At 40.6% G+C, this 21984-nt stretch overlaps 2 protein-coding genes across 7 annotated transcripts in view; both read right to left on the bottom strand.

Annotated features, from left to right (window-relative positions):
* The window catches only part of LOC112622436 (torsin-1A-interacting protein 2), a 40280-nt gene extending 20997 nt beyond the window's left edge, over positions 1-19283 (bottom strand). For 2 of the 6 annotated variants that reach the window (XM_025382075.1, XM_025382068.1), the window contains exons 1-3: positions 19170-19283; positions 18716-18850; positions 5418-5833 (exon numbers count right to left, since the gene is read on the bottom strand). The gene's annotated coding sequence lies outside the window, so the exon portion shown is untranslated. The remainder of the gene's footprint in view (positions 1-5417; positions 5834-18715; positions 18851-19169) is intronic. The other 4 variants (XM_025382085.1, XM_025382096.1, XM_025382114.1 and 1 more) reach the window with 2 other exon arrangements.
* On the bottom strand, positions 2714-5549 carry LOC112622455 (torsin-1A-interacting protein 2). The gene has a single exon (XM_025382127.1). The coding sequence runs from the start codon at positions 5156-5158 to the stop codon at positions 4763-4765; it is 396 nt and encodes a 131-aa protein (XP_025237912.1). The 5' UTR covers positions 5159-5549; the 3' UTR covers positions 2714-4762.
* Positions 19284-21984: the final 2701 nt, after the last annotated feature.

The raw sequence follows: 21984 nt of genomic DNA, 5'->3' as shown, positions 1-21984 counted from the left end.
TTTTGTAGAGTTGGAGGGTCTCACCATAGCTCAGGCTTGTTTTGAACTCCTGGACTCAAGCCATCCTCCTGCCTCAGCCTCCCAAAGTGCTGGGATTACATGTGTGAGCCACCAGCCAATAAGTTTATAATAATTCAGCATCAGTTCAAACAATTGGCTTTAATCCTTGTTCTAAAACTAAGACTCGGTGGACATGGTGGTTCATGCCTATAATCCCAGCACTTCGGGAGGCCGAGGTGAGCGAACTGCTTGAAGCCAGGAGTTCAAGACCAGTCTGGGCAACACGGCGATACTCCATCTCTACAAAAATACAAAAATTAGCTGGGTGTGGTGGTGCAAACCTGTAGTCACAGCTACTTAGGGGGCTGAAGTGGGAGGATCACTTGACCCCAGAAGGTCAAGGCTGCAGTGAGCCATGAAGGCGCTACTGCACTCCAGCCTAGGTGACAAAACGAGACTCTCTCAAAAACAAAACAAAACAAGTAAGACTCTACATTATTCCCCAGTTATAACTTCTGCTTTTGCTTTCTTGCCCTACATCTTTCCTCGTCCTGAAGATTTAGTATGTGCCATATGTTCGGTATATGTTATTGCACTTACACCTCACAACAGTATGAGGTGGGTATTATTACACAACCTTTTTCACAGATGAAGAAACTAGATACAGAGAGGTTAAAATGCCTAAGGTCATTTAATAGTGTCAGAATTAGAATACAAACCCAGCTGGCTGCAAGGCCATTATTTTGCCTCTATAAAAAGCAGTTTTCAAGCTGTGTCCCCAGAATTCCATGGAGACTCAGGGTTGCCAGGGAGACTGGAGAGATGAAAGGGCTACAGCTCATCTCACTTTTACAGACAGCTATGACATGTGGACTGCAACATATTCTTTGGATGCCATGGACTCATTTCTGCCTTCTTGTTTGCCTGGGCTTCCTTCACCTGTGACTCAGAGACGAATCTTACCTCACTCACTCACATCCCCCGACAGCTACCTCTTTGGTGGATATATTTTCTTTCCAGTCTGCCCTTGCATGTTTCCATTAACCTTTCCACTACCAGGTCTGCCATAAAATAACAGGAACTAGTTATAATGGTCATTTTAGAAATGCTACCATAACAAATAGGCAATATTACCAACTCTTCCACGCTATAAAAATAGAGACGACTGTAGCTCACACTATTTAAAACACTGGATAACCCTCCAGATCATTTGTCATTACAATTAATTTTACCAACACAGCATTTGTGTTTTAATAAAATTCACTATTCATATTAACTATAGAGTATTTTAGAATAACCTGCAATATTTTAAGCCATATGAAGACATACTAGAAAGACCTAAGGTGAAAAGCTTTGTTCAAGGCTTCCTCAATTTTCTCCTTTGCTCAATTTTATGAGCTCTACTACATGATGTTGATTTCTGACAGCTTACCATATAACAGGTATGTGATAATGTTTGAAGGCAAAGTAACCCTCTTAATATTAAAATTAATATTTTTTATTCATTTTTCTGGCCCATATATATACATAGTTTATGATGACACCAAACAAAACTGTTTGTGAAGAGGACAGAAACATTCCTGATTAATTAATGAGAAAAATGTGGCTCAGTTATGACCTAAATTATCAAGAGTAGGCCGGGCGCGGTGGCTCACGCCTGTAATCCCAACACTTTGGGAGGCCGAGGCGGGCGGATCACAAGGTCAGGAGATCGAGACCATGGTGAAACCCCGTCTCTACTAAAAATAGAAAAAATTAGCCGGGCGCAGTGGCTGGCGCCTGTAGTCCCAGCTACTCGGGAGGCTGAGGCAGGAGAATGGCGTGAACCCGGGAGGCGGAGCTTGCAGCGAGCCAAGATTGTGCCACTGCACTCCAGCCTGGGCGACAGAGCGAGACTCTGTCTCAAAAAAAAAAAAAAAAAAAAAAATTATCAAGAGTAATCTTCAGTCTGACATGAAACCTCTTTTTACATTACCAGTATTACCAAATAAATGGTACTATCTTGCAGTATTACGAGTACTCTGCTCCCACCCTTTTAAGCCAGGTAAGTAAACACTATGGACGTATTACTACAGGATTTCTCAAAGTATGGTCCAGAGAGCACCTGCGTCAGAATCTCCAAAGGTACTATTTATATCTTTTTGTTGTTTTTTTTGAAAAAGACAGGGGTCTCACTATCTTGCTCAGGCTGGTCTTGAACTCCTGGGCTCAAGTGATCCTGCTGCCTGAACCTCTGAAGTAGCCGTGGTAACAGGTACACGCCACTGCACTCAGCATGAGGTATTTTTTATAATATGCAGATTCCTGGGCCCTACAAGCAACCTGAGGAATCAAAATTTCTAAAGCAGACCAAGAAATCTCCATTTTTAAACAAGCTCTCACAGATACTGTTTAGGTATTGATTTGAGAAATCAATGGTATAAATCCTTTTAATCTGATCTTACTATTTAATGGAGAGATTGACTAAAACAAAAACAAAGACCTTTTCTCTATTTTGCTGATATTTAAATTTTCATATTTGTAGAATGTTTCTTTGTATATGTCCTTACAACATAAGCATTCTCTAATAATTAAAAAATTTAGGGGCAATAATACTGATCATAATACTATTCTTAAAAGCACTTAAAGTAAATTTTCACTTTTTAGGAAGAACTGTAGGATAGTGAAATTCTTCATTAAAGAGTTAGTGATAAACTAACTAGTCTTCAGTCAATTTAGCAGTTCACGTAGTTTATTCAGCAATATAACAGGAGAGAACCTCCACTGTAAGAGACATAAGGCAGATACAGGGTACATCTCTGGGGTACATTCTTCATACAGACTAACAAATAACTTCAGGTTTCACAACACGTAGCAAGTATGATTTGGTGCACACCAATAGCCATTCATTCCTCACGTTTTCCTTGCTAAAAGAGCCCTGGTCGGGCACAGTGGCTACACCTGTAATCCCAGCACTGTCGGAAACCAGGGCAGGCAGATCATCTGAGGTCAGGAGTTCAAGACCAGCCTGGCCAACATGGTGAAACCCCGTCTGTACTAAAAACACAAAAATTAGCCAGGTGTGGTGGCGGGCACCTGTAATCCCCGCTACTCGGGAGACTGAGGCAGGAGAATCGCTTGAACCTAGGAGGCGAAGGTTGCAGTAAGCCGAGATCATGCCACTGCACTCCATCCTGGGCGAGACAGCGAGACTCTGTCAAAAAAAACAACAAAAAAAAGAGCCCTGATTTTTTCAATGGAGGCAATGTGCCCTACCCAGGCAATGATAACCCTATTCCCCTTTGCCAAGCTTTCCCAGGCTGGCTCCCTTGTAAACTGATACTTTATAATGAGATATAAGAAGAAATCTGCTAGAGATTTTTTGGAAAGACTTGATTTCCAAATAAAAGACAGACTTGAAAGACTTTTGCTCTCTACTTCCAGCCTTTCCTAGGGATTAAAATGTCTGTTACAACAAGAAGTCATATTGTACTCATTGGAAAAAAAAAAATCCTAACGATAAAAAGCAAACATGGATCCTAGGCCGGGTGGGGTGGCTCACGCCTGTAATCCCAGCACCTTGGGAGACCGAGGTAGGAGGACGGCTTGAGCCTAGGAGTTGGAAACCAGCCTGGGCCATATAGCAAGACTCCGTCACTACTTTTAAAAAAGCAATAAAAAAAAAAAAAAAAAAGAGGATCCCAAGGGGGAAGGACAGAAAGAAGCTGGGACCTTGATAATATTACTGAGGTGGTACAAAAGCACTAGATACCTAGATACCTGGCATGTTAAGTGTAATTTAAAAATTGTTCAGTGGCCTTTGAGATGTTTTCAACAGCTTTTTCTAAGTGGCTTAACCCCAACTCTGGGTCCATGATTTTAATGAACAATAGAAGTCCAGAATGTGGCCAATGTTCAGCAGACCTTAGTTCTAAGAAAGATGCGTCCCCTAGACTGTTCATAATATATATGAAGTCAGGCTTGATAATTTCTTTTGTCATACATCTCCTAGATAGGTACTTTTCCATTTCCAGGGGAGGACATTGTAAATTCAGTCACCACAAAGACAAGACAGTCTTTTGTTTATGTAAAGCCACGTAAGTATAGACAGGTGGCATTTCTGCATGTTTCTGCATCACCTATGTAGGTGTTTCCTAATAGAACGTGATTTATCTGAGTGACCAGTTATCAATAATGTCACAGCCACACTGAGGATGGGCCAGACAGGGCCAATGATGAATAAATGGCTATATATGGATAAATGTTATCTATATATATATATCATCGCTGACCAATGCGTAAGAGGTGAGTTTACAACAGCATAATTTCTTATTAAAATTCACTGGACTAATCTAGGATCCGGCTATAATGAGGCTGCTTTCCTACAAAAGTTATCATTAGAAATACCATTAAGAAGCACACAGTATGGGACTTCCCCTCTAGGACTACTTCGTCATATGTCACTCACTAGGCTGCAGAAATTTTTTTAGGAGTGGTAAGTTAGTTCCAAAACAGTTTATAGGAAATATGAATTATTATATGTGTGTGTGTGTGTGTGTGTGTGTGTGTGTGTATATCAGTCTAGATGAACAGTCTGGCTAGAATACTAACTAAATTCATAGTGAATAAAATATGTATAGGCCACAGAAGCAGATCCAACAATTTAAGCAGTTCCCAAACTAGTGACAATCTGGGTCAGACTTAGAAATTAATTATTTTTCCATCTTCCTTGGGCTACCTACACAAAAGCCTCTAGAGTTGCCAATTTTGACTATTATAGAAGCTATTTGTTTTGACCCAGTTTTTTGTTTAAGGTTTTATCTGTTCTGGTCAAGATTAACTGTAATGCAGGGTTAAAACCAGCTACTCGAGAGTCATGTATTCTTTTTCTAACCAGTGGAGGACCCAGAAGAAATGGGTGGCAAGCCTTCTCAAAGGTCCATCTGGTGAGATTCTGGGGAGCCCACTCAAGTGGGAAAGACCAAGGAAGAACAAGGCTTCTATTAGCAGGATTATCGGGATAACACTCAGGGCAATAATCAGCTCTGTTAATACGGTCTAAGAATACCTGGTAACATTCATTTTCAACAAGTTCAGTCTGGTACAACCAGTGGCCTAGTTCTAAACTAGGGAACCACTGTTGTCCACAATCAGGGCAATGTGAATTATCTGAAAACATCTGGACCTAGAAAGACAACACAGACAGCAATGTAACAGCAAGAGGCAACAATGACAAAGAGAGACACCCAAACACCAGTCCTATTACAGGTTTGGATTACCAATTTCTTAGTTCAACCAATATTATTTGGAGAGCCAAATAAACTTGGCTTGCACCTCAGTGCAATTCTTCAAGATTTCGTTGTCTATTTTTCACTCAATTGCAACTCAGTCTCTGAACTCAGGGACCGATCCAGTTTATAATGTTATCAGTCACTTACTAGCAGTACAGATCTCAGGATAGCTCCTTCAAATCCCAGCTTCTCAAGAAGAGATAGGGCTCTAGTCTAAATTAGTTATATTTTTCGTATGCGTTATCAGCTGCTGGTGGTGTCATACAGAGGCACTTGGCTTACTCTTTGTTGGTAAGGTTACTGTGTCTGGTTGGTGAAACAGAGGAGCTGACAGGTCCAATGGGTCTTTTGTTGGCGCTGGCACTCTTGCTGTTGTAATACACGTACCCAAGTCTTAAGGCCTTGGCACTTTATAGCAATGTAGAGGGGTCAGAAAAACCTGGCAGAGTCCTCTTGAGTGTGGATCCAATGAAGTCTCTCTCGGGAGGACATTAATCAGGACCCAGTTGCCGTGAAGGAGCTGATGCTCAGTTGGCTGGAGAGTCTGGGAATGCGTCACATACCTGTAAATGATAAAACTTCAGACGACTCACAGGTTTTGCAGTTGTTCACATTATTATTAGAAACATGCATTTGGAAATTATTCAGGTTAGATAAGAAATGTCTCATGGGTTTTCCCATGACTATTTAACATGGGTTCAAATCAACTGATATGTTGGCACTAGGAAGAATTCTGGATCATTTATACTAGGACTAGCTTAATTTTTTAGGACTGTATTTCTTCTTTACTCCATGTGTACCTTGGGAATAATAAGGTCTGTATAATCATATCTAACCTAGTAAAACTTAGCAATCTCTTACTTATACATCTCTTCTGTGAAATGGGTGCCACTTATGGTATCTCCATAATGTATAGGATAACATTAACAATGACAGCCTTTCGATAATAGGTTTTCAATCCATCCAAAAAAAAAGAAAAAAGTGTACATAGTTTACATAGTTTTTAGATAATATTCTTAAAAGCTAACCATAGGAAGTTGGATGAAATCCTTTTGAAGGCTTAAAAAAAAAAAAGTCAAAAATCAAGAGGGGCAGGTCTCATTGCTCACCATCTAGTTGGTTTTTTGTTGTTGTTGTTGTTAGGTTTTTTTTTTTCTTTTTGAGACAGAATTTCATTCTTGTTGCCCAGGTTGGAGTGCAATGGCAAAATCTTGGCTCACCGCAACCTCCGCCTCCTGGGTTCAAGCGATTCTCCTGCTTCAGCCTCCTGAGTAGCTGGAATTACAGGCATGCGCCACCACACCCGGCTAATTTTGTATTTTTAGTAGAGACGGGGTTTCTCCATGTTGGTCAGGCTGGTCTCGAACTTCCAACCTCAGGTGATCCGCCCACCTTGGCCTCCCAAAGTGCTGGGACTACAGGAGTGAGCCACCATGCCCAGCTGCTCACCATCTAGTTTTATTGGTTTATACACAGTGTCAGTCTGAGAAGGCAAGTAAGGCATAGCCTTGAGCAATAGTCCTGAGCTATTCTTGGAAAATGCATAGAGTAAATCAGTTGGAATTTGCAGATGCTATCATCATCTTTGCACTCCTTCATGACACCGAATGTAGCATGTAAATAAGGTAGGACAGTACATGGAGCAACTAGAAGGCCACCTAGAGAGTGTCACAGATTATCAGGGTACTATATATACCATGCCTTTCTCCAATGTTCTTTTTGTAAATTCTGAGACTTGATCCTGTGACAGTAATAAGATACACTGGGGAGCGCATGAGTTAAAATATAAACATTTGGCCTGAAAAATAGAAGGAATTACAGCCTTAGTTGTGGTAAGCCAAAGCACTTTCCTTACAGAAGTAATAGCTGTGATTCTCAGATTTTAAAATGGTAAATTTAAAAGGCAAATGAAGAGCCTCTGATAGTGCTCCAACAACATGGGGCCCATATTTTGATGGGAGCCCCAGAACGGGTGAAATAGAGTCAATGTAAATATATTGATGTGTTTTCTGAGGTTAGGTAGCAATGTACGGGTGAAGGCTACTAATTCAGTTCCTCAGGCAGAGCAGACAAAAGGTTGGGTTTCCAACTCAATGACTACATACTTGGTGATGATAGCACAGGGCATAATACATTTCTGTGAGGGTCTGTTGACAAGAGCTACCAGAGTAAAAGCTTCGGCTACTGAATTAAATTTTGGGTCTCTAGTCATGGTACAGAGAGATAACAAATAAAACTCCCACACTGGTGGAGCCCAATAAACACATAAGATAAAATATAAAAAGTCTGACATTTAATTGATCAGATTTTGGATTTTTAGAGTGAAATCAAGTAAATCCAACAAGATACCACTGTAGTATCAGCAAGATACTATTTCATATCTACCACACTACAAAAACTAACAAGTTTGACAAAGGGGGTTCCACATACTATAGGAAAAACCACTCCTCCCAGAGGACTCCACTAGGAGTCAAGAGAAAGCCCTAAAGCTCCAAGTGCTCAGAATAATTCCATCCATTCACCAACCTTCAGTTTTCCAACTTCAGTAATCAAACAAGCACTAGAATTTCAAGTATTCCTGTATCAAGAGAACTCCACTGTTCCATATGTTCCAGACAAGTCTTCCCTCCTCTCCTGGTCCTTTAAACCTCTGTAGGTAAGAGCCAATAGGGGGTCCCAGAACTCCAAATGCTCAGAATAATACCACCCAGTACCAGCTTCCTCACTCATTCTTTAGCCTTAGAGCTACTGGATGAGTAGAAGTGAAAAGAGGGGCCTGGGAAAATGCTCCTGGCAAGATTCCTAACCCCCATCCCCACCCCAACACTCACAGCTTCACTACCATTATCTGCTTGAAAGCATCAGGATCAATCTCACACCTACATCTCTGTTCATGTCAATCACCACCTGAAACACAGGACTTCTTGGTTATATCCCATCCCCTTAGCCTCAAATCCCCCCACATATGGCTCTATCAGTAATGCAATAACAAGTACTACGCTTGCTTTATTTTTTTTCACATAAAACAGGTACCATTTTGCTACATTATTTATTTTGGCTATTTTTCTCCACTAAAATATAAACTCCCTGAGAGCAGGGCATTTTACCTTTTTATTTACTGCTATAGTGTCCTATAAATATTTCTGGAATGAATAAATGACAAAAATAAAATGTAACTTGAATTCTTATATTCTAATGACAGGACTACAAATCTGTACAATCACTTTTGGAATTGGCATTACCTAGTAAAGCTGAAGATGTACATTTCCTATAACTCAGCAATTCCACTCTTAGGCACATACCCTAGAGAAATTGTACCTGTACATTTAAAAACATGAATAAAAATATTCATGGTAGCACTGTGTAATAGCAAAATAACAGCCACAATGGCCACAAACAGGAGAATGAATAAATTGAGGTACTGCTGTACAATAGGATACTGTCATCATAAACATAGATGAAACTCAAGAATGTTGAGCTTAAAAAAAATGTAAGTAGCACAAGCAAAAAAATAAACACATGCACACATTCTTATATAAACTTTCCACTTACATAAAGTTTCAAAAGGATATAAAATTAATGTATCGTTTAGCGAGAAATATGCAATAAAGCTTTTTTCTCTTTTTGATATGGAGTTTTGCTCTTGTTGCCCAGGCTGGAGTGCAATGGTGCAATCTTCGCTCACCGCAACCTCTGCCTCCTGAATTCAAGCGATTCTCTTGCCTCAGCCTCCTGAGTAGCTGGGATTACAGGCATGCACCATCATGCCCGGCTAATTTTGTATTTTTAGTAGAGACGGGGTTTCTCCGTGTTGGTCAGGCTGGTCTCGAACTCCCAACCTCAGGTGATCTGCCCGCCTCAGACTCCTAAAGTGCTGGGATTATAGGCATGAGCCACCGTGCCCGGCCCAATTGTGCATTTTTAGTAGAGATGGGGTTTCTCCATGTTGGTCAGGCTGGTCTCGAACTCCCGACCTCAGGTGATCCACCCGCCTCAGCCTCCCACAGTGCTGGGATTACAGGCGTAAGCCACCGCGCCCAGCTGCAATAAAGCTTTAAAAACAAAAAAGAAGTTAAGTCCAAACTCGAGGATAATTATTACCTCTGATGGGAGAGGGAAGAGTGGGAGATGAAGGGCATTCAAAGAATTTCAAAGATAATTGTAATTTTGTTTTCTTTAACTGGGTGAAAGTACAAGAATACCCACTGTATCATAAATCCTAATAGCTTACAGCATCTCCATTCAATATTTTATAATGTTTAAAAAGAGAGAGAGGTTAATAAGCAAAACCAAACTTTCACACTGTGGACAAGAAGACCAGCCGCAGTTAATCTGCTCAGAGGCAAAGCAGGCAACTTACATTGGGATAAAGAAGAGCGAAATAGAAGGATACAGATCTTTGGTTTCCTCACAAAATTTTAAGCCATCTCTTCATAGAAATGAGGTAAAAAGAAGCCTACCTAATGATTGTACAAAAGAGGGTTTATCTTAGCATACTCTCTGAAGGCATGAATTTGTGTGTAGGGAAGTTGCTATTTCACATGACGCCTTTATACAAATTAGAAAAAGGCACAGTTCCTCCAAGCAATATACAACTCAGAAAACTTTATTCGGCAGGATAAACAGTATACAGTAGTGCCGGGCGCGGTGGCTCAAGCCTGTAATCCTAGCACTTTGGGAGGCCGAGACGGGTGGATCACGAGGTCAGGAGATCGAGACCATCCTGGCTAACATGGTGAAACCCCGTCTCTACTAAAAAATACCAAAAAAAAAAAAAACTAGCTGGGCGTGGTGGCGGGCGCCTGTAGTCCCAGCTACTCGGGAGGCTGAGGCAGGAGAATGGCGTAAACCCGGGAGGCGGAGCTTGCAGTGAGCTGAGATCTGGCCACTGCACTCCAGCCTGGGCGACAGAGCGAGACTCCGTCTCAAAAAAAAAAAAAAAAAAACAGTATACAGTAACCCTCTGTCTATTACATACTAACATTTAGTAGCTAACACTTATGGAGTGCTATTTTCTGTTCTAAACACTTTATTCGTATTAACTCATTTAATCTGCTCACAAAGCCAAAGGATACTCTTCTACCATGAATAAATATTGGTGGTGGGAGAAATCACCTCTCATAATTTTTCACTTCCACACCAAAAAATACAGGATAAACTTCCAGGAGTCCTGAATCCTCTGGAATTACATATAAAAATCTTTACGGCTGGGCGCAGTGGCTTATGCCTGTAATCCCAGCACTTTGGGAGGCCGAGGCGGGTGGATCACGAGATCAGGAGATGGAGGCCATCCTGGCTAACATACGGTGAAACCCTACCTCTACTAAAAATACAAAAAAATTAGCCAGCTCTGGTGGCGGGTGCCTGTAGTCCCAGTTATTCTGGAGGCTGAGTCAGGAGAATGGCGTGAACCCGGGAGGTGGAGCTTGTGGTGAGCCGAGATCACGCCACTGCACTCCAGCCTGGGCGACAGAGCAAGACTCCATCTCAAAAAAAAAAAAAAAAAAAAAAGAAAGAAATCTTTAATACATAGGTGCATTTTTTCCCAAAAAGATGGTACATCCCTTTAAACTCCCAGAGGAATCTGAAATGATTCAGGACCATTAGGCACTATGGTTCCTAACCATTTTGCTATCAAAGGTAACTTTTTCCAACCCCACCCCTCCTCCCCCATTTTGGAAAGATGTCCAAACAATCTGCAGTCTTGTAATAATTTCGTTTTCTAATTTTTAGTAATCAGATAAGTAGATCTGCCAAACAGAATTTCTAATAAAACAAAAAACTAATGCTACCAGTCTTGGTTTAAAAACTTCCAACTTTTTTTTTTTTTTTTTTTTTTTTTTGAGACGGACTCTTGCTCTGTGCCCAGGCTGGAGTGTGGTGGCCGGATCTCAGCTCACTGCAAGCTCCGCCTTCCGGGTTTACGCCATTCTCCTGCCTCAGCCTCCCAAGTAGCTGGGACTACAGGCGCCCACCACCACGCCCGGCTAGTTTTTTTCGTATTTTTTTTAGTAGAGATGGGGTTTCACCATGCTAGCCAGGATGGTCTTGATCTCCTGGCCTCGTGATCTGCCCGTCTCGGCCTCCCAAAGTGCTGGGATTACAGGCTTGAGCCACCGTGCCCGGCCCCAACATTTTAAATTAGACAAAATACGTTACATCCCTATAACAGAGTTAGAAAGATCTGGATATCCTAAAACTGGCTTCCTTTCTCAACTCCATTAGCTTAAGTCCTGATTTAAGCAGGACTTAAGCAGCTGATTTAAGGTAAGTATATGACTATCATTAGGTTTTTAGAAATGCTGAAAATACCTTGAGGACTACCATTAGTCTATGATTATTAAACATAATTGTTATTTGAGGAGCACACCATGTGCTAGGCCCAATGCCAAGGACTATGGATACAGAAAGAACAATCATTCAGGACTTCTAGATGTCTAGGGAATCCAGACTGGAACCACTGATTTAGGTGAAAGCTAAGGGCTCTTAGAGGGATAAAAAAAAGATCCCCTGTAGAGATCACTGGAAATTTAGGGAGGCCCACAGCAGAAGCTGGGATGCCTGTATTTTCAAACCTCCTTCACTAAAAACAGTGGGCAAAAGAACAAAATTTGAGGAGCTTCTCTGCTGCACAAATGCTATACAAAAGGAAATACAAATCAGGGGTTTTGTGTATGTGAACTAAAATAAGTTTAAGATCCTTCCTGAAACTTTATTAAAAGAAAATTTAGAAAAGAAAACAGTACTTTCACACTGAAACAGAAAATGTAGTTCTGTTTAATCCACTGAAATTTACATCAACCATGGCAACTTTTTAATCAACTTCTCTAAATAGTCTACCTTGTTCTTTGCTATTTCCTGAATGTATGTTAGTAAGTTCAAATCCGCCTTCAATAGATAAAAATTCCTTTATTCTTTTTTGTCGTAGCATAATAATTAAGTTTCAGACTGAGTCAGGATTGGAATGACCTTTCCAGGCAATTTATCCCTTAGACTTTAGCCTCAACCAATTCCTCATATGATATATAAAATCAAGATAGGCACATAGAAAAAGTAAAAATGCTTTAAACTCTCTTGAATTCCCATTTTAAATATTTTCTTCTAGGGGGTACTACAGTCAAGGCTAATCAATAATCATAACTTTGTTTGTATGAGATAGTTTCTCCAATAAGTTTCATACACAAAGTGAGATCTTAAGAGTTTCCTATTTCACAACTACCTTCTGAATTTAGATAATGAGAGATTAAGGAGTATGAGAAAATGAATCATTCTTCTTTTTGAATTCATATAATCTAAAATAATTTTGTGTTGAAAATAAAATGCTCCTGGAAAAAAGTCAACTTGTTTTGTGAGAAACTACTTGGAATTTGGCAATCTTGAGATCACTGAGAGAAGGCATATGGATCACAATCTTCAGTACTATGTAGTACACACACCGTTCCCTCTTTAGAACAGATAAGCCAAATAAAAAATATGATCCAAGGTTAGAAAATAGCTGCAGAATGTTCTCCTCTCTCTTGCCCCAGGAACTGACAAGCAAAACAGGTGTGTATGCATTGCAAGCATACTTTTTGAGGGGGATGGCCATAAAGGAGAACAACTGGTTTAGAAATTTACTGGTACATTTCTATCTATGTTGCTCTAATGCTCCAAAAGTCCATAGTCCAAATTCTGTCTACAATTTCACTTCAAAACACCAGCAGCCAAACCTTTAAGGCTAATACACAACTTTCAACAGTCAGATCTGGTGCCAAGCTTAGGTATTTCTATAACCTGTGCTAGCTATTTATTGTTTGTCTAAAACTAAATTTCTAAGTCTTGCCCACTCCTCTGTACCATATCCACTGTCATAGCATCCCAGCATTATTTTCACAAATGTTCGTTTCTCTGTATTTTCACTAACTGGTGACTTATTTTAGATTTTTGAAAGGGAGTTTGAAAAAGTACTAGCCTAGGAACAAAAAGCACTCTACTTCCCTAGGCAACTGTTTTTTACACAGGAACTGAATGCCTGGCGAAGTTGAAATTCTGCAGATATTCTGAGTACAGAAAGTCTTCCTTTCCTACTTACCCTTCTTCCTACTCCCTCCCAACTCCTTTGACTTGTCTCTCTAGTTTCAGTTGACCACGCAGAGGTATTAAGCTATGCACGAAGGATCTAAGAGTTTGCTAAGATTTCCGATAGTGGGTGGCACGACTGGCTGCCAGGTTTAGTTCAACTTCCCTAATCACTTTTAGTATCTACTTCAAGTCAACATATTTTTATTAAACTTTTTATTTTGAACTAATTTTAGACTTACAGAAAAGTTGCAAAAATAGCACAGAGTTCCGTTATATCCTTCATCTAGCATCTTATATAATTATAGTTATCAAAAACAAGAAATCAACACTGATACAATTCAGTTAACTAAACCAGAGGCTATGTTCAAATTTCACCATTTCTTTTAGTTGTTATTTTTCCTTAGTCTTCAGTCTGTGACAGTTCCTCAGTGTTTACCTGTCATTTGCGGCCCTTTCTTGTCTTTGTGACCTTCACACTTTTGAAGAATACTGGTCAGTTATTTGGGGTTTAGTGTTTTTTGTTTTTAATTTTTAAAAATAGAGATGTGGTCTTGCTACGTTGCCTAGGCTGGTCTCGAACTCCTGGGCTCAAGTGATCCTCTTGCCTTGGCTTCCCAAAGTGCTGGGATTACAGGCATGAGCCTTGGCGCCTGGCCTGGCCAGTTATTTTGTAGAATGTTCCTCAGTTTAGATTTTTATATTTTATCATGATTGGAAAGATAAAAAGATTATGCATTTTGGCAATAACAAACACCACAGAAATGCCACTGTGTCCTTCTCACGGCATATCTTTGGGTTCATGATGTCCTTGTCTTATTACTGGTGATGTTAACCTTAATCACTTTTTTAATATAGTATCTCCACTGTCAGATTACTATTTTTTCTTTGTAGTTAATAATTATCCTGGGAGAGATACTTTGAAACTATGTAAATATTCTGATTGTCCTCTAACTGGATTTTGTCTGCAACTACTAACGGTACTGTTTCCCTAATGGTGGTTTTGTATTTCCTTCTTTCCTTCAATGTTTACTAATTGGAATTCTTCTGTTAGAAAGAGTTGTCCCTTCTCCCCTACTTATTTATTCAGCAATATCAGTATGAACTCATTTTATTTTATGGGTTAAAGTCCAATACTATCACTATTCATTTTACTGCTCAAATTGCTCCAACGTGGATACCAGGAACTCCTTCAAGTTGGCTCCTTTTGACAAGGTCCCTAACTTTTTCTAGCATTTCCTTACTTTCAAGCACCACAGGATGTTTCAGGCTCATCTTGTATTTTCTCTGCCTCCGCACTGAAATCAGCCACTTCTCTAAAAAGTCCTAGTGCCTTTACAAACCAAGATCTGAATGCTCAGTGCTACTGGGGTATAACTATCAAGCCAACAATATGGACAACAAGTGTGTTTGTTTCCTTACTATATTCAACTCATTAGCTAGGAATCATTAGCATTACCTAGGAACTTGCTAAAAGAACAAATTCAGGCCCCAACCTAGACCCACTAGACCAGAATCTCTGAGAGCCTCTGGCAGGAGTTTATGTTTTAACAGATTTGCCAGATGACTCTGGTGTTCACTATAAAGTTTAAGGAGCATTGCTTTAAAATTAGTTTTCCTTCATTATAAATCTTATATTTTTAATTTTAAAAAAGGAAAGCTTGCCGGGCGCAGTGGCTCACGCCTGTAATCCCAGCACTTTGGGAGGCCGAGATGGGCATATCACGAGGTCAGGAGATCGAGACCATCCTGGCTAATACGGTGAAACCCCATCTCTACTAAAAATACCAAAAAATTAGCCGGGCATGGTGGCAGGTGCCTGTAGTCCCAGCTACTCGGGAGGCTGAGGCAGGAGAATGGCATGAACTTGGGAGGCAGAGCTTGCAGTGAGCCGAGATCATGCCACTGCACTCCAGCCTGGGTGACACAGCGAGACTCCATCTCAAAAAAAAAAAAAAGGAAAACTTAGACCTAATAATTTGCCTTGTATATAAATTATATTTTTACTACAACTAATAAAACTATAGGTGAATGGCCTCATCTGTTAAGGAACTAAACATTTCCCTTATCTTCTTTATTTTCCTACAACATTTGTTAAAAATCTAGTGGTCAAAGTAGTTATAAAGGGGGGTAGGGGCGGGAGGCGCAGTGGCTCATGCCTTTAATCCCAGCCTTCTGGGAGCCAAGGTGAGAGAATCATGTCAGGCCATGAGTTTGAGACCAGCCTGGTCAACACAGTGAGACCCTATCTCTACAAAAATACAAAACATAGCTGAGTATGGCAGTGTGTGCCTATCGTCTCAGTTACTTGGGAGACTGAGGTGGGAGGATCACTTGAGCTCAGGAGTTCAAGTTTGCAGTAAGCCATGATAGTGCCACTATACTCCAGCCTGGGAAACAGAGCAAGCCCTTGTCTCAAAAAGAAAAGAAAAGAAAAGAAAAAAATAGTTATATACAGTACTTTAAAAAATACCGTAGTCAGGTATGGTGGCTCATGCCTATAATCCCAGGAAGTTCAAGCAGGAGAAGACTGCTTGAGCCCAAGGGTTCAGAGACCAGCCTAGACAACATATCAAGATCTTGTCTATACAAAAAATACAAAAATTAGTCAGGTATGGTGGTCTGTGCCTGTAGTCTCAGCTACTTGGAAGGCTGAGGTGGGAGGATTACTTGAGACTGGGAGGTCAAGGATGCAGTGAGCCGTGATTGTGCCACTGCACTCCAGCCTGGATAAGAGAGAGAGATCTTGTTTCAAAAAAGAAACAAACAAAAAACTTTCATACAAAGAATGTTATAAGTCAGCCTCCAGGATCAACTCCTATCTACAAATATGACCTAACATCCATAGAGCAAATCTACCAAACATAAAACCCAATATAGCACTATCCTCTAAGGTCAGACTGTCTAGGCCTGAATGACTGCTCCAGCTTCTGACTTGGTGTTTCTCTTTCTCTCTCTGCCCTTGGTTTTCTTTGTTTTTTGTTTTGTTTTTGAGACGGAGTCTCACTCTGTCCCCCAGGCTGGAGTGCAATGGCGTGATCTCAGCTCACAGTAACCTCCGCCTCCCAGGGTCAAACGATTCTCCTGCCTCGAGCCTCCCGAGAAGCTGGGATTACAGGTGCCCGCCACCATGCCCAGCTAATTTCTTTGTATTTTTAGTAGAGATGGGGTCTCACCATGTTGGCCAGGCTGGTCTCAAACTCCTGACCTCACGTGATCCACCCACCTTGGCCTCCCAAAGTGCTGGGACTATAGGCATGAGCCACTGTGCCCAGCCCCTGGCTAACCTTTTCCTTGGTTTTCTTAATTATAAAATGGAATAACAGTACTTAGATGAAAGAGGCAATGTGAAGATTAAATGAGATAATGAGCAATACTGACAACCACAGGGGCAGAAAAGAAGTCCTCAAAAACTGTAAATTGTTATTATTCGAACTACTACAGGCAAAACCAAACAGCTTCATTTAATTAAAACAAAATCCCAGAAGACACCAATGTTTTAAAATTTGACTTTTTCCAAAAATGTCATTACATTTACATGATATATACTCATGGTCAAGGGCTGAAGGAAAATCTCCAAAAACCAAACAATTTGATTTGTTGAGGTAGTGGAATTATAGGTGAATTTTCTTCCCAGAAATTCTGATTACCAAAATTATGTGCACAGTTCATAACTGAGTCATGGCACCAAAAAAAAAAAAAAAAAAAAATTCATGTGTCAGCTCCTTTAAATACTAGTAAAAAGGGAAACAGCCCACACAGTGACAAAATAGGAATTCAAACCCAGCTATGACTCCAAAGTCTATGCTCATTACCAATGTTAGGGACACCTTTCCTTATTCCCAAATGTTTGATTTCTGTGCAAAATTTATGATAATGTATGATCGCCCTACGAATTCCTTCTTGTGGGACACAGTTTAATCCAGTAGTTCATATGATGTAGAAATATTAATGAAATTTTAACACAATTAAAATTCTAAACGGTAAATAAAACAGCCAATTCTTCATTCTTCAAATTTTTGGGGAGGTTGTCAGATCTCCAAGTTTATAGGCCTTCGCAGTTAACTTAGTGAACAACCTCAAAGTGATAAAGCAGACAAGGCTTCTTGAAGCAAACTTTCCTTCAGGAAATTCAAGTGGCATTTCAAAGAAGTGTGGACTTTCCTGGAATAGAGTTTTGACTTCTGTGTTCCATGGAAATGAATGAAACACAGAAATGACTTCTTAGGCAAAAATAAGTTATATACAAGATACAATGCATTGTTAAAACACCCAATAATCCTCAAATAATTAGCTACATTCTGAAGTTAATTTACTTGTGAATTATTGAAGCTCTCAAGCTAGCATTACCTCTATATTAGGAAAGAAACTAGATAAAATAGTTCTTAAATGAGTCACGAAAGGTTGCGTAACAAACCTGCAGAAAAACAGGTAATCAAGTTGTGGACTGCACATTCAGCATAATAAACATTATTGAAGACAGGCACTCAATTTTCATAGCAAATGTTAGTTTTTCAAACTGTTCTAATCCACACAAAGGCTTCCAAGAACATCTGTAGTTACTCTACCATGAAGTTCCTTTTTTTATTAAATGTTTCCACTGGCCCTTTATATACTCACCTTGTGCTCAAAAAATAGAGCTCAAAAAACATGGATAACTGCCACAGCTTAAAGAAAGGATCTCTCATACAGATCCAAAAGAAAATGTGTTACAACCTAAAGACAGGTAAAACAAAACCAGTATGTTTAATCTATGTAACTCATTTCTGGATCTGTGTAACAGTATAAAGTCTGATAATTGCGTCTGTAGTCCCAGCTACTCGGGAGGCTGAGGCAGGAGAATGGCGTGAACCCGGGAGGCAGAGCTTGCAGTGAGCTGCGATCCGGCCACTGCACTCCAGCCTGGGCCACAGAGCGAGACTCCGTCTCACAAAAAAAAAAAAAAAAAAAAAAAAAAAGTCTGATAATTAAGCATTACTCATAAAGTAGAGAGTACTATGAACTTTGTTAAAAGAAAGAAAAGGCACAAACTTTTTCATCAGGTATTAAATACAATTGGGAGAATGTACATATATAATATGTAAGCAAAATGGTAGGAGGTCTTACTGAAACTTCAACTTTGCCCTTTTTAGCACCATTTTTTTTTTTTTTAAGTACTATCTTTTCAGGATTAAGATTAAGAATGTCGAGATCCTAGGCATGCTGGGAATGGAGTAATCGCCACCTACACTAGTAGGCAAATTTCCCACTTACATTTCGAACCCTAAAATAATTCTGCTTCTCATATTAAAGTCTAAACCCCAAAATTTACTCACATCTTACCCCATTTAATATTTATAAGATTCAGTTTCTTTTTATCCTAAAACAAAAATATACCCCCAACCTACCTCGTTTACTGTTTGAGTGAGGCCAGGCGTGGTGGCTCACGCCTGTAATTCCAGCACTTTGGGAGGCTGAGGCGGGAGGATCGCTTGAAGCCAGGAGTTCGAGACCCGCCTGGGCAATACAGTAAGACCCTGTCTCTACAAAAATAAAAAATAAAGTTATTAGTGGGGCATGGTGGTGCGGGCCTGTAGTTCGAGCTACTTGGGAGGCTGAGGCGGGAGGATCGCTTGAGCCCAGAAGTATGAGGCTGTGGTGAGCTACAATCACGCCACTGTACTCTAGCCTGAGTGACAGGGCAAGTACCTGTCTCAAAAACAATAAAAATTAAAATACCATTTGTGCGGTAGGGAGGTGGGGGTGGGGAGGGGCCGTTTCTGGAAGTCCTTTTGAAAAATTCAAGACGTTAATTCCAATACTAAAACATGGAAAAGTTGCATAGTCATTTTGTTTACTTACAAATTCTGGCGGGGTTTCAAATCGTAGAACTGTTAGTATCAGGAGAGCCCTTCGAGTGGTCTTTCCGCTCCACACCGCTCAGCTGCACCCAGCGGCCGCTGCGGCCCGAATGTCGCCCAGGGTCCCCGCCCATATGACAAACACTTTCCGCCGGAAGGCGCCTGTGGAATGCTGGGACTAGTAGTCTCCGCGCCCTGCCTTCTGCCTTCTCCATCCTTCACCCTCTACTGCCAGGTCGTCTGACCCAGCGACAGGCGCGGTAAATGTGCGACCAAACCGCGGAGGTCCCCGAGTTCTCATGCTATCTGACAGGATTACAGGCATCTCTGTAAGACGTCGACCACCCTGACCCATATGACCTGACATTCATAGACTGAAGAAACTCATAGGACCAACACAGTGAGAAGCAGTACCAAATGATAATGGCAAGCACCAAGTCCTGGAACACACCCTCTGTGCCATTAAGAGGAGCATGTACTCAAACGAATTGCCTAATCTAAACCTCAGTTTGCTCGTGTGTCAAATGGGGACAACGTTACTTACCTCATAAGATGGTTATGAGTAAATTAGATGACATATGTAGTATGTCTGCTAAATGACAGTAGTGACAAAAAATAGCTATTGTTTTGATCTATTAATTTTATAAATGTGAAAATTAAGAGATGGCGAGCAATTTACCAAGAACATACAATTTGTTGGGGGCAAAATCGAGTAAGTCTAAAATTCCTGTTCTTGACCTATATCAATTCAAGACAAATCTAAACCAATTTCAAGAAGAAATCTACTCACGTAAAACTCCCTTCCCCTTTCCTCAGTTTTATCCGTAACAGTCCTGACCAACACACTATTTTACTTATTTTGATTTTTGCCTGACTCCTCCCATAGAATATAATCTCCAAGAAGGCAGGAAACATTTTTTTTTAAATCAATTTTGTTCATGCTGTATCCCCAGCATAGAGAACAGGGACTGCCTACTATATAGTAGCTCAGGTATTTATTGAATTAATAATTCCTGATTTAATGTGATTTTTTGGTGCCTTCACTTCTCAACCATCCTCTTTTGGCAGAAGTGACAGGATATGGTAACACTCTTGGATGGTGTTTAATAATTAACTGCAATTCCTAATTCAACAAAAAGTAGAATACTATATTCCATCCACTTCATTGTGTTTAATTTCAGTATAACATTTCCAGCTATTTTCATTTGTATTAAGTCATTAAAATATTTTTTCTATCATTTGTAAGACTGGGGAATAAATGGAGCCAGCTACTATATCTTTAATTAACTTCCTCCTGTTTAATATTTTAATCATATTTTCCTTATTAAAATTAAGTGTTGCCCACTTCATTTCTACTACTAAGTCACAACAGATAGATGATTTCTCTTTAAATAAATGAATTTCTGCTTACCCTAAGCAAAAAGTTCCTGTACAAAATTTGTTGTTCTCAAATGTTTCATTTAAAATAATTTATTTTGACCAGGCGTGGTGGCTCATGCCTATAATCCCAGCACTTTGGGAGGCCAAGGCGGGTGGATCACCTGAGGTCAGGAGTTCAAGACCAGCCTTGACAACATGGCAAAACTCTGTCTCTACTAAAAATACAAAAATTAGCTGGGCGCGGTGGCAGACACCTGTAATCCCAGCTATTCGGGAGGCTGAGGCATGAGATCACTTGAACCCGGGGTGGCGGGAAGCTGCAGTGAGCTGAGATCGCGCCACTGCACTCCCGCCTAGGCGAAACAGCGAGACTCCGTCTCTAAATAAATAAATTAAAAATGAAACAAAATAACTGATTTAGGAACCCAGTCTCAAGAGCACAGGATTTCTAGACCTAACCCTAATAGTTAAGTGTGTGAATTAATGCCAGTCATTTAATCTGAATTGTAATTTTTCGTGTTTCTCTTTCCCAATAAATGGCAAATTCCCTAAAGGTAAAGCAATCTTCCTCATTGCTGGCACAAAATACATGTTTGGTAAGTAAATGAATTATTTAGTGTATTCTTTGTTTTAATCATTTCTTTTCTTTTTTTTTTTTTTTTTTTTTTTTGAGACGGAGTCTCGCTCTGTCCCCTAGGCTGGAGTGCAGTGGCCGGATCTCGGCTCACTGCAAGCTCCGCCTCCCGGGTTTACGCCATTCTCCTGCCTCAGCCTCCTGAGTAGCTGGGACTACAGGTGCCCACCACCTCGCCTGGCTAGTTTTTTCATATTTTTGTAGCAGAGACGGGGGTTTCACCGTGTTAGCCAGGATGGTCTTGATCTCTTGATCTGGTGATCTGCCCGTCTCGGCCTCCCAAAGCGCTGGGATTACAGGCTTGAGCCACCACGCCCGGCCTAATCATTTCTTTTCTTACTGGTCTTCTTTTATGAGTCACTGAATTCCTCCAGATTTCTCAAATTCCCAAAGTAACTTTAACATCCAGAGCTGAGGCCTCCTTTTTTAGTGGCCCAGCGCATCCCTTATAATATTGGCTATGAGTCTACTGTCACTGTAATGTCACCTCTTTTGAGCAACTCTTATAGTCTGGATAATAGCTACAGCAGAGTATCTAGTTTTGTTTTTTTTTTTTTGAGACGGAGTCTTGCCCTGTCTCCCAGGCTGGAGTGCAGTGGCCGAATCTCAGCTCACTGCAAGCTCCGCCTCCCGAGTTCACGCCATTCTCCTGCCTCAGCCTCCCGAGTAGCTGGGACCACAGGCGCCCGCCACCTCGCCCGGCTTGTTTTTTGTAGTTTTAGTAGAGACGGGGTTTCACTGTGTTCACCAGGATGGTCTCGATCTCCTGACCTCGTGATCCGCCCGTCTCGGCCTCCCAAAG

The sequence above is a fragment of the Theropithecus gelada genome, chromosome 1, assembly GCF_003255815.1.
Source record: "Theropithecus gelada isolate Dixy chromosome 1, Tgel_1.0, whole genome shotgun sequence".
Lineage (NCBI taxonomy): Eukaryota > Metazoa > Chordata > Mammalia > Primates > Cercopithecidae > Theropithecus > Theropithecus gelada.
Note: the sequence above shows the minus strand (reverse complement) of the source record. Positions and strands in the feature narration are given on the sequence as shown.

Excerpts from the sequence above, each read along its gene's own strand:
- LOC112622455 (XM_025382127.1), bottom strand. The coding sequence starts at position 5,158 with ATGTTTTCAGATAATTCACATTGCCCTGATTGTGGACAACAGTGGTTC.